Here is a 12,299-nt window from a genome sequence, read left to right as displayed (position 1 = left end):
GGTGGGGGGGGGGGAGCCTCCTGAGGGGCAGGGCTTAAGGCAGGGATTTCCATCTGTGACAAGGAATCTCCACCCCTATTCGGGCCATCTCAACTAAAAGCAGTGGCGATTTCGGTCAACTGAGCACCCCCAAATTTTCTGTGGAGTCACCCAGAGGGGAATGCATTAAGTGCTTTGTTCACGTGGAGGTGAGGAAATGGAAAAGGAGAGGAGCTGAATGGTTCCACTTTCTCTGACCGCTGCTTTCTCGTTTTTGCTGTCAGACACTGACAAAATGAAGAAAGAGAGAGGAAGGGAGGAAGGAAGGAAGGAAGGAAGGAAGGAAGGAAGGAAGGAAGGAAGGAAGGAAGAGAGGGAGGGAAGAGAGGGAGGGGGACCTTGCATAAAATTCACCTTCCTGGACAAAGTCATTGGAATGAAAACAAAGCGATGGTTGAATATTACCTCGCACATTTCACTGGCCCTCACAACGACCCTGGTGGGGGGTCCTATCATTGCTGCCATTGTATGGACAAAGGACAACCAAGCTCAGAAAGGCTGTGCTCAAGGTCACACAGTGATGTAATCTGATTTTCCACCCAAGGTTGCTGACCCCAGGTCTTCACTTTTAACGTCAGTTTCGAAAGCGCCTCAAAAATGGATCTCTCTTAACCTCTTCGTGTTGTCAACAACTCAAATGCTACCTCAACTGCCCTCACCCCTCCATCCTCCCCTGGACACAAGGTCATTGCCTGCCTCTCTCCAGGCACCAGAAACTCTTCTAACAAAGATTCCCAGCCGCCTCCTAGTTGCTAAATCAAGGGAAACGTCAGTCCTTACCTCCTCCATCTCTGCAAGGCATCTGGCCTTTACCGCCCCGACTCCTACCTCCTCTCCGTTGCCAGGAATCCACGGTCTCCTGTTTTCCTCCCCTTCTTCCGGCCTCTCCTTGATCCCCCTTCCCGGCTCCTCAGGCTGTCTGTGCCTTCAGTGTCCGTGGGTCCCACAGCTCTGTGTTCTAACATCCTCCAGGGAGAGCTCGCCCTCTGGGGATCCCACCACCCTCCCCGAGCCAACATCTCCCAGACTCACGTCTCTAGCTCTGAATGCTCCTGGGACCCATGGGAGCATCCCGCTTCAAGCTCCACAGAGCCCAAAGCAGTTTTGTTATCCACAACCTTTCTCAAAAATCAGACCCACAATAACAAAAACCCTATCCCCACCTATACTCTCGGTCTCTCACTCTCTCTCAAAAGTAAACAATTTTTTTTTTTAATTTTTGATTAAAAAAAATAGATTGAAGGAGAAAAATCATATGATCAACCTCCCTAAAGCCCGAAAACACATTTGGCAAAACATAGGGCCCATTCCTAAAGCAAATAAGAATTGGGGACTTCCTTAATTTGTAAAACTATACGTACACCTTAGTTCAAAAGCCAACATCTCTCTCTCTCAAGATAAATAAATAAACATTTTTAAAAAGGGGGAGGGGCGCCTGGGTGGCGCAGTCGGTTAAGCGTCCGACTTCAGCCAGGTCACGATCTCGCGGTCCGTGAGTTCGAGCCCCGCGTCAGGCTCTCTGGGCTGATGGCTCGGAGCCTGGAGCCTGTTTCCGATTCTGTGTCTCCCTCTCTCTCTGCCCCTCCCCCGTTCATGCTCTGTCTCTCTCTATCCCAAAAATAAATAAACGTTGAAAAAAAAATTAAAAAAAAAAAAGGGGGGGGGAAGGTGCCTGGGTAGCTCAGTCGGTTAAGCGTCTGACTCTTGCGTTGGGTTCTGCGAAGACAGGTTGGAGCCTGCCTGGATTCTCTGTCTCCCTCTCTCTCTGTCCCTCCCTCACTCATTCTTTCTCTCTCTCTCTCTCTCTCTCTCTCTCCCCCCAAATAAATAAACATTAAAAAATTACATTTTTCAGTTTAAAAAACTAAAATGAAACAAAAGCCAGTATCTTAATGGGAAAAACCATACACATTCCCACCGTATCTGCTAGCACTGAATACTGTACTGGGGGCGTGAATCAATGTAACAAAGAACAGACAACCCTTAAAGGGATAAAAACAGCAAAGGAAAAGACTAGCGATATCTCTACTTTTGTAAGATAAATGCTTTCAAAAACCCAAGAATACCAGTTTTAAAAACTGAGAAACACAGCTAAAGAGTTTAATAAAGCAACAGGATGTAAAGTTAACATATAAATCAATGTCCTGCTTATACATAAACAAGCCTCAATTAGAAGAGAAGATGTTCATTTGTAACAGCAATAAAAGATATAATATCTAAGGGCAAATTTAACAAGAAATGCGCCTAGCTCTTGATTTCAGCTCAGGTCATGAGCCCACGGTCACGGGATTGAGCCCCGCGCCGGGCTCTGCACTGAGCATGGAACCTGCTTAAGTTTTCTCCCTGTCCCTCTGCCCCGCCCCCCTCTTAAGTAATTAATTGACTAATTAAATTGCTGAAAAGTAGACGTGTTCAAATGGAATGACACTTCCTGTTCTTGGGAAAGATTCAACATCACAGAGGTACCAAATACTGCCTTTCGGCGAGAACTGCCATCTTCAGGTAATTCGCCAAAACGACCAAGACAAAGGGGAAGAGGAGAGGTGCCCGCTAGATGTTCTCTAGGCCTTTTAGAAAACATGGAGGTGTTCCTTTGGCAACACACATGCCAATCTACAAGACAGGCGATACCGTGGACATCAAGGGAATGGGCACTGCTGAGAAAAGAATGCCCCACAAATGTCACCAAGGCAAAACTGGGAGAGTCTACGACGTCACCCGGCATGCTGTTGTCCCTGTTGGAAACAAACAAGTGGAGGGCAAGATTCTCGCTAAGAGAATTCATGTACGTATTGAGCACATTAAGCACTCAAGGGGCCGAGATTGGTTCCTGAAGCGTGTGAAGGAAAACGATCAGAGACAGAAGGAAGCCGAGGAGAAAGGTACTTGGGTTCAGCTGAAGGGCCACCCTGCCCCACCCAGAGAAGCACACTTTGTGAGAAGCACTGGGAAGGAGCCTGAGCTGTTGGAACCCATTCCCTATGGATTCATGGCATAAGTGTAAAAAAAAAAAAAAAAAAAAAAAAAAAGATACCAAATATCCCCCAGGTTAATATATAAACTTAGCATGGTCCCAATTAAAATAAATATTTTTCTGGAGTTAGGCCAGCTGATTTTAAAGTTCATATGGGGGGTGGGGGGGGGGGGGGACCTGGGTGGTTCAGTTGGTTAAACGTCTAACTTCAGCTCAGGTCATTAAGCTCTAGGTTCGTGAGTTCGAGCCCCGCGTCAGGCTCTGTCCTCACAGCTCAGAGCCCGGAGCCTGCTTCGGATTCTGTGTCTCCCTCTCTCTCTCTGCCCCTCCCCAGCTTGTGCACGCCTGCTCGCTCTCTCTCTCTCTCCCCCTCTCTCTCAAAAACAAATAAACATTTTTTAAGAATTAAAAAAAATAAAGTTCATACAGGAAAACACATGAGGAGTAACCAGGAAACTCCCAGAAAGGAAAGGCACTGTTTGGGAGAGGGAGGGCGAGCCCTACCAAATATTAAAACTTACTACAAAGATTCTATATTTAAAAGAGTGCGGAACTGGCACACGAAGAACCAGATAAACAGAACATGGCAGAAGGTCCATAAACAGTCCAAGTGCAACTGAAAATTTGTTTTATGACAATGACGGTGTCTCAGATCAGTGGGAGGAAGATGGATGTTTTAATAAAGGGTCTGCTGACAACTGGATAGACATTTAGAAAAAGATAAAATTGATCTATACCTTCCATTATACACCAAAGTAACCTCCCAGTGGATCTGATATCTAAATTTTAAAAAGGAAAGCATACAAACACTCAACAAAAACAAAGGCGGATTCCTCTGAAAGCTGGACGTGCTGGACAGACAGATAGCCTCTGTAACCATGAACTTGACATCCAACTTTCTCAGATGGGTCCCGGAGCATCCCACAGGCGGTGGGTAAGCAGAATGACAGACACAGACTGATTTACTATTTTGATCAACATTTTTAAAGTACCTTAGGGATATGGGCTTATTCCAGGTCCTCGGGCACCTTCGTAAATGCACTTTAAGAGATCTCTGACTGGTCTAAGTTAAGTATGAAAGGTCAGTGGGAACCCATCTGAACAGGGCTGCTTTGCCACAGGAAGACGATACAGGAGGCTTAAAAAACAAAAAACAAAAAACAAAAAAAAAAAAAGGAGGGGGGTGGTGGTTAAAGAAAAGATGCTACGGTCAGCCTGTGACTCAAGATAGCAAAAAGGAAAGCGGTTTGTATCCCTGAAAAGAGACCGTGAACCCTGACAGACGCCAGCCAACTTGCAATCTTTGCCGGGACGGAACAGAGTTGAACTCTGGCAGCTTTACTGAGGGGGTGCGGAGACGTCCCCCTGAAGAGCTCTTCCTCCCAGAAGGTCAGTGCAGGGCCCTCCAACCGGGTGTTCTCAGAAGAGACAGGCAACAGTCTCAACTGAACGGTTATGAATATGAGGAAGTCCTTTGTCCCCCCGCGGTACACTCCAGCCAAGAAAATTACGCAGCTCCGAATCCCCACAGCCCCACGTATTTTTCCCACCACCCGCTGCCCCCAGAGCCTAAAAGCGATGTTACCATCTGGGAGCCCGGGAAAAATAATCACAATAATAAATAACTAATGAAAATAATCTCCAGGCGGGGGGAAGGGGGGAGGCGTCTCCCACTCGGGCAGTTGAACCAACAAAAACCCAAGGGATTTGGTGGGTGGCAGGGGGGGGGGGGGGAAGCTTCCTTGGATTTCTCCATTCCTGGCATCTTTACTCATGCTTCGGTTTGTGATCTGAACCACGTGGATCACTTGGACTTCCGGGGTAAGGAAATCGGGTTCATCTTTGTTTTGCCATAGATTTGGTAGATGGATGTGGGGGAGGGGTATATCGGGGTAGAGCGCCCAGCACACGCTAAGGACAGTAAGCATCACCATTACCATCACCATTAGTATCAGCCAATGAATGACACAATCTGTGATATGCCAGAGAGCAACTGATGTTGCCTCAAGTTTACTGACTTGATCCTTCCAAATGCTGACAAATTACTAGCCTCAGCCATTTAAAAATCACATTTCTAATGCAATAATCCTACGTGCAGTGAGTGTGGAAGAAATTACTACAGCCCAGGGGTTTTTACAAAGTGAATTAAGTCACTATAAAAACTGACCGTGTTGGTTCACAATTAAAAGGCTGGTAGAATGAAATGCCATTATTCCATAGCTTGCTAAGCCTTAAGGAAGAGATCACCGTTCACGTGTCTCTACTGGGAATGTTTTCAGAATCCCTAAAATGTCTCAGACACGTTTTAATGATAAATGCTACAGGACTTTTTCATCAGTGATGTTATCTATTAGCTGATCTCGTATCTAAAATATTTCTCAAATGGAAAAGACGCCAATAACATTTTCTGAAAAGAGCCACGTGTTCTTAAAAGATTTCAGATACACAGCTCTCAGAAGTCATACGTGTTTAAAATGTAATACGTTCCGTATCTATTTATAAAGAATCACACCACGACTTCTGGAGGAACTTTTAAATAGTTTTCTCGTACCCGTTTTGGAGCTAGGAAAACACACACACACATATTCCCCAAGTCTAGACTTCCTTGGGCTCTGGCTATTTAGAGTCTACGTTTGGTGTTTTTAAACCCCTATGACACATTCCTTTCTTTCATCTCTGTGATTCCTGGCCACCCTTCTCCAGTGTGTCTGGCTAATCTTCCTGATATTTCTGGGGCCTAAATGGACCCAGAATACTTGGCTGAGAAAAAAAAAAAAAAATCAGATAGGAATGTGATTCTGGACCTTTTTTTTTTTTACATAAAAGATTTCCTTGTATTGATATGGAAATGAACAGATGTCTGATACCCTTTTGCCAACCTGGAACATTTCTGCTTACTCCAGGGAATTCTTTGGGGCTGATGTTTCTTAGGGTTTCCACTGTCAATTCAAAAGTTCTGTCTCCGCTATCAGAACGATCTAGGATAGCCCCAAAATGGGAGATTCATTCCTTGGCCCCTATTTCTGCTTGGTGCCTCAACTGTGTGTAAAACAGGAAAGACAGTAGATACGAAATGGCTTTATATTTGCTCACTGGAACACTACGACGCGCAAAAGGACTGTTTTTACTGACAATCCCAACAAATCTGTAGCTTTGCACATCTACGTTCTGTTTTATCGGACCACTTCTGCTTCCCAGCCCTGGAAAAGACATGATATAAACCCAGGAAGTACTTTTTTTTTTTTTTTTTTTACTGACTGAAGTAATAAAAGTCAATCCAAATGTTTTACGGTCTGTCACCGGGCACAAATCTTTGCTCAGCCAGGTAAGTTGTTATTTGAAAGGACAAACCCAGAGCGTCGTGAACGGTGGCTGGAGCTCACGGTTGCCGTTTCTACACGCCAGAGTCCCCTTCAGTCCTACACTGGCCTCTACTCTGTCTCTTTCCAGAAACCTCAAACTCGTGCATGGAAAACCAAACCCGTCATCACCGCTCTCTTTGGGCTCCACCCGAATCGGCCCCTCCTCCTGTTCCTGCCTCGGTGAACACCAACCCCACCCACCCAGTTACCTGAGCTAGAAATCTCCAAATCGCGGTACCTGGTGCCACGGAGCCTTGTTCCCCCGTGACCACGTGACTCCTAAGAATACTCAGAATACGGTGGTCACTCCTCAAGCCACCAGAGCCACTGTCGAACTCGTGGGGCCAGCCAGACACCCCTGATGGGCTCGCCGGCACCTTACCTCCCCTCCTTAACCAACTGTCCCGGGCACAAAACTGGGGGGATTCAGTAGGGCTTGCTACCTACCAGTGGGTACAGGGTGAGAACCCACCCAGCTGGAGGATATTTGGAGAATGTACTCACGAAACCAGCAAACGAAAGTGGAAAATGTTTCGTGCGAAAATCCCTAAATATGTCAACCCTAAATCTAACGGTATCTTGGCTGAGTGACAATCACCAACCCTCACGTCTTTCTCCAAGGAAAGTTTAAAATACGGACAAAAATGGGGGCGCCTGGGTGGCTCAGTCGGTTAAGCGTCCGACTTCAGCCAGGTCACGATCTCGCGGTCCGTGAGTTCGAGCCCCACGTCGGGCTCTGGGCTGATGGCTCGGAGCCTGGAGCCTGTTTCCGATTCTGTGTCTCCCTCTCTCTCTGCCCCTCCCCCGTTCATGCTCTGTCTCTCTCTGTCCCAAAAATAAATAAACGTTGAAAAAAAATTTTTTTTTAAATAAAATACGGACAAAAATGGGGGCGCCTGGGTGGCTCAGTCGGTTGAGCGTCCGACTTCGGCTCAGGTCATGATCTCACGGTTTGTGAGCTCAAGGCCCGCATCATCAGGTTCTGTGCTGATGGCTCGGAGCCTGGAGCCTGCTTCGGATTCTGTGTCTCCCCCTCTCACCTGCCCTCCCATGCCAATGCTCTGTCTCTCTCGGTCTCTCAACAATAAACAAACATATAAGAACATTTTTTTAATAAAATAAAACACAGACACCAATGGATTTACTCGATGTCACGAAATGAATCAGTGGTGGAGAAAGAACTAAATCCAAATCCGTCCTAAAACAATAAGATTCCTGAATGTGCTCTTCTCCCTCTGATTTTTAAACAGCCACTGAGGAGACTTTTAATACCACTTAGTAGAGTTTAGTATTCTTATCAAGAAAATATTTTCCAGATACAGCTAAGCAACTTAATTACCATGATGATTTTTGCTAATTATCCCTCAAAAACATGCCTTTATCTTCTAGACTCTTACTCTCCAGGGCAAATTGCATGTTGGAGTCACAATGACATCTCTTGGTGCAATGAAACTTAGCTCCTTTGGTACCTGAGGGCTACTTAAAACATTGCAACTTAAACAGCACAATGGAAATTGTGCCTCATATGAGGGTACCAGTGCTTAAAAAAGAAAAATAGAACTAAATTTATCGTTTAGGCCAACAAATTGAGGCCCTATACCTCATGATTAACAATGAAGCAGTCCAGGGGCGCCTGGGTGGCTCAGTCGGTTGAGCGTCCGACTTCAGCTCAGGTCATGATCTCATGGTTCCTGAGTTCCAGCCCCACACCTGGAGCCTGCTTCAGAATGTGTCTCCCTCTCCCTCTGTTCCAACCCCGCTCGCACTTTTTCTCTGTCTCAAATAAAGATTTTTAAAAATTAAAAAAAAAATAAGGCAATCCAGATCGCTGTGGTTTCTGGCTAAGTCTTGCACACCCCCTGTACCAAACGTCATGTTTCACCGCACTATGTCACATACGAAACTCCAGGCAACGGTGGCATTGTATGATATTGATGTGTGCCTTACAGTGATCCTGTGTGACTCTCCCCGTGATCGACCTCTCTTCCTCAGACATGCCTGGGTCACCATAAGGTGGCACAGAGCACTGAGACTCAGGAAATCCAATGATCAGTTCCCCAGGATCACTTTCATTTCATCAGGTAAATAAAATTGACGAATATATTGAACTGCCTCTGGTAACCCTGGGAATGAATTTTCCAGGTGCCTCAACAAAACCAAAACTCGACTTTGTCACATGACTCCACAAAACGTGATGGATACATTTGAATTTCAACATGTTTCTCCTCCCTACTGATTTCCTTCCCTTCCTCCATATTTATAGAAAGGGTCTATTTGGATTTACCTTTGCACACAGGAGCACTCAAACAACACCACAAACAACTATTATAAGAACAGGTCCTCAAGAATGTTCTAGAATACTTCAGTAGACTGTAACTTACTAGGATTGCCAAATATAGGATGATACCTTGGAGAACCGAGGTTTTTCAAAATGCATCAGATGGTCTAGTCTGGTTGGACCATCTCACAGCGCCCCACCCTCTTCCTTTGCGGCACTTAGCGCAAATGGGAATAAATTCTGAATTGTGCGTTTCGTGGTTGAATGTATCATCCGTTAGAACGCAAACTCCATGTGGACAAGGGCGGTAGGTACCTGTTATTCAGGGCCTTGCTAACACAGTGCCTTGAATGTGGCAGGAAATCAGGGACTATTGATAAATGATCAAAAGAGCAAATAAATAAACCTGTGAGTGACCAAGTAGTGTTAAATTGGAGGATACAGAATGCAAGTATAAAATCCGCTTTCAGATTTCCTGAGATTTGTTCGCAGGGTGCCTGGCCAGATTTATTACCAAGATACAAAAAAAAAAAAAAAAAAAAAAAAAAAAAAAAATGGCATACTGACAACAATCCACAGGTTAATTATTCTTGAGATGAATGCGGGATTCATAAAACCAATTCTCTTGGTGGTAATTTTCCACATGTAAAATTTTACAACTTCTGTGGGTATTTGCTTAACTTAACCCTTGCGTATGAAAACAATGAGGCAGGCAGATGGAGTTGCCGCTAAACTTCCACCCCTCGAAATCACGGTAGTTCGTTTCCAAAGTCCCAGAAATACACACCAGAAAACGCCACTGGGCAGTGTCAGAAATCCCCACAGCTAGTCACTGTTTTCTCGACAGTGCTCTCCAACCACTGATAAAAACTCTTTGAAGCGGAAGAGTAAATATTATCATTTGATAGTACTTGGACCCAACAGTGCAAACACAATTGCATTGTGTTGCACTCCGGGGGCTCCTGCGCGCACCACGCCGCGGCGTTGCCATGGAGGGGACAAGGTGCTCGCGGCAGGGGCGGGCCGGGAGGCTGCCGGGTACCCAGGCGCCCCCGCCCCTTCACCTTCCTCGGGCCGACTCGCGGAAAGCGAGGGGGCAAAAGCTGGCCTTCGAGGGTGTGTTTCTGTGATCCTGGGAACTAGGGGCCCACGATCAACAGTGGGGAACGCCGACCCCTAAATACCGGCTTGCTTTTACCACTCCCGCGGGCTTTTGGTGAGGGTCACGGGTGGCGGGGGGAGGGAGGGATCCGATGAGCCGGAGAGAGTGGGGGGAGGACTGCAGAGAGGAAACCCCCCCAGGAGTCGGGGTCGGCTGTCCTCCCCTCCCCCCGCACCCCGCGTCGCCAGGCTTGGCGGCACGCGGGAACAGGGTCTCTGGCGAAGGCGCCCCGAGGTCCCGGCGGGTTCGGGGAGCACGGCGAGGGGACTCGAGCGGAGGGCTGCAGGACCCGTAACCCGGGGCATACCCAGTGGAGCGAGAGGCCTCAAACCGCGGGCGCCCCTCCCGGCTCCGTGCCCCGCGGACGCCCTGGCGAGGGAGAGGCGTGGGGTGTCCCCCCCCCCCACCGCGGTCCGCCCGGCCTCCCGGCCCCGGGGCCGCCCTCCCGCCTGCCCCCGCGCGGGCTCACCTTGCCCGGGAAGGGCCCCGGGAGCAGCAGCTTCAACGCCTGCCTCTTCAGCTCCACCAGGCGGGCGTTGCAGTTCTCGCACCAGACGCCGCGGTCCGAGCCGGGGGAGGAGCCGCCGCCGCTGCCCGAGCCCGGGGAGCCCGTGCCGAAGCCCGGCGAGCCGCCCAGGGAGCCCGGCGAGCTGGTGCCAATGCCCGGGGAGGCGGGGCCCGGGGAGCCTGTGAACGAGCTCGGGGACGAGGTGCCCGAGCCGGGGGACGGGGTCCCCGACGAGCCGAGCGCCGAACCCGCGCCCTCGGGGGTGGGCCGGTTCCCGGCGCGCGACTCCTCGTATGCTTTCCGGTACCAGCTCTCGGGGGAGAAGGGCGCCGCGGGCTTGGTGGGCGAGCACACTTCATTCACCTGCGGGGGGAGACGTGCAGAGTCAGGGGCCGCAGGGCGGCGGGCTCCCGCGTCCCCGGGGTGGGGTCGGGCCGGGCTGGAGGCGACCTACCCCCGCCCTGCCCCGCACGCGCCGGCCCGGAGATCCGCGCGCCCCCGAGGGCCCGGCCGAGTGCGTCTGAGACCGCTCCGAGCCCTGCGGCCGAATCTGCCTCCATCTGCCCCGTGAATCGTTCTTAAGTGGGTCCCCCCCACCCCAGGTGCCCCTGCGCGGGTTCCCGGGCGCCGGCGGACTCCTCCTCCGCTCGGCTGGAGAGGGCTCGCTCGGGGGCTTTCCATGGTTTCTGCGGGGGGAACCCATACAGTCGGCACCCCCGCGCTTTCGAACCCGACACCCATCCCCAAAAGAACCCACGTTCAAGTTCCTGGAAGACGCTACGCCCGGGACGGGTGGGGGTGGGGGGCTTCTGGATTTTTATTCATTCCGGGTACAGCCCTCCGGATCCTGGAGGTAAACGGAAGGTTCTCCCGGCTCCAGGGAAATGATCCCGAGGAATGGCTGAGGATTCATGGACATCCCCCCCCCCACCACACACACACACACACACACACACACACACACACACACACATTCGGCTTAACTCTGCCTGGAAGTGCACGAATGCCGCAAAAGTTAGGGGTGCGGGGATGGAAAGGAACGGGAAGACAGAAAATTCCGAGGGTGAGGCTAGTGTGCGGGCGTCCTCGCCGGCGGGCCCGCCTCCGCGCACGCACAGCCTGGCGGAGGCGCCTCTGCAGCAGCAGGAGAGCTCGGGGCCGCCCCGCGCGGCCGCACGGCGCCGGTTAAGGGGGACCCCGGCCGAGGGGGCTCTGCTAACGCGCCTCCGCATCGTAGCCGTCGCAACTTACCCCGTATTTCTTGCCCCTGGTGGAGACCGCAAGCCTCTCTTTATTCCCCGCTACCGAATTCATGGTGGCCTTTCCAGAAGAGAGTGTCTAAATGTTCCACCAACACTACATCCAAAAGGTCTTCCGACCCAGAAGGGTACCCCCCCCAGTTGTCGGGGGGCTGGCTCTTGGCCCTCAAGTCAAGGTTCCTTAATTTGGGGTGGGGGGGAAGGAAAGAATCAAAGCAATGGACCCCAGAAGTAATAGCACTAATTTGCAGAACGGGTTGGAGTGGCTGGTTTATTCTTCTCTTCCAATAATGCTTTTCCTCCTCCTCTTCTGCCTCCTCCAGTCACACGTTCTCTTTTCACGGTCACATCCAGATCCCTGGCATTTCTCCCCAGCCAAGGGAGTCCGTTTTCCTCCACGAGGGAAGCGAGGTGGGGGGCGATCAGGCACCCGCCGCCGCGGGGAAGGCGGGTGAGCCCCGCCGCGCCGCGCCGCGCCTCCGCGGGGCGCGCCGGCTGTGGGAACTTGTCTCCTTCCCGGAGCTCGGTAACTGAGTTCAAAGAAATTCTCCCAAAATATAAAGATCCAGACTCGGGGAGGAGCCTCGGCGCGTCGCGGAGCCAATATCCGCCGGCCCCGCTCGGCCTGACAGTTGCGCGAGGGCTGGGAGAGGCGGCGCGGCGTGGCCCGGGCGCCGCCGCGGTCAGCGCGCGCGTGTGCGCCCGGGCGCAGCGCGG

At 50.5% G+C, this 12,299-nt stretch overlaps 1 protein-coding gene and 1 pseudogene across 1 annotated transcript in view; one reads left to right on the top strand and one right to left on the bottom strand.

Annotated features, from left to right (window-relative positions):
- The window catches only part of KIF26B (kinesin family member 26B), a 481,358-nt gene extending 469,085 nt beyond the window's left edge, over positions 1-12,273 (bottom strand). Inside the window, exons 1-2 of the mRNA XM_040451654.1 lie at positions 11,575-12,273; positions 10,285-10,686 (exon numbers count right to left, since the gene is read on the bottom strand). Of these exons, the coding sequence (XP_040307588.1) occupies positions 10,285-10,686; positions 11,575-11,637 (465 nt within the window). The 5' untranslated portion in view covers positions 11,638-12,273. The remainder of the gene's footprint in view (positions 1-10,284; positions 10,687-11,574) is intronic.
- On the top strand, positions 2,546-3,068 carry LOC121014994 (60S ribosomal protein L21-like; annotated as a pseudogene).
- Positions 12,274-12,299: the final 26 nt, after the last annotated feature.

Source organism: Herpailurus yagouaroundi, unplaced genomic scaffold (genome assembly GCF_014898765.1).
Source record: "Herpailurus yagouaroundi ecotype Mexico unplaced genomic scaffold, PumYag 205, whole genome shotgun sequence".
NCBI lineage: Eukaryota > Metazoa > Chordata > Mammalia > Carnivora > Felidae > Herpailurus > Herpailurus yagouaroundi.
Note: the sequence above shows the minus strand (reverse complement) of the source record. Positions and strands in the feature narration are given on the sequence as shown.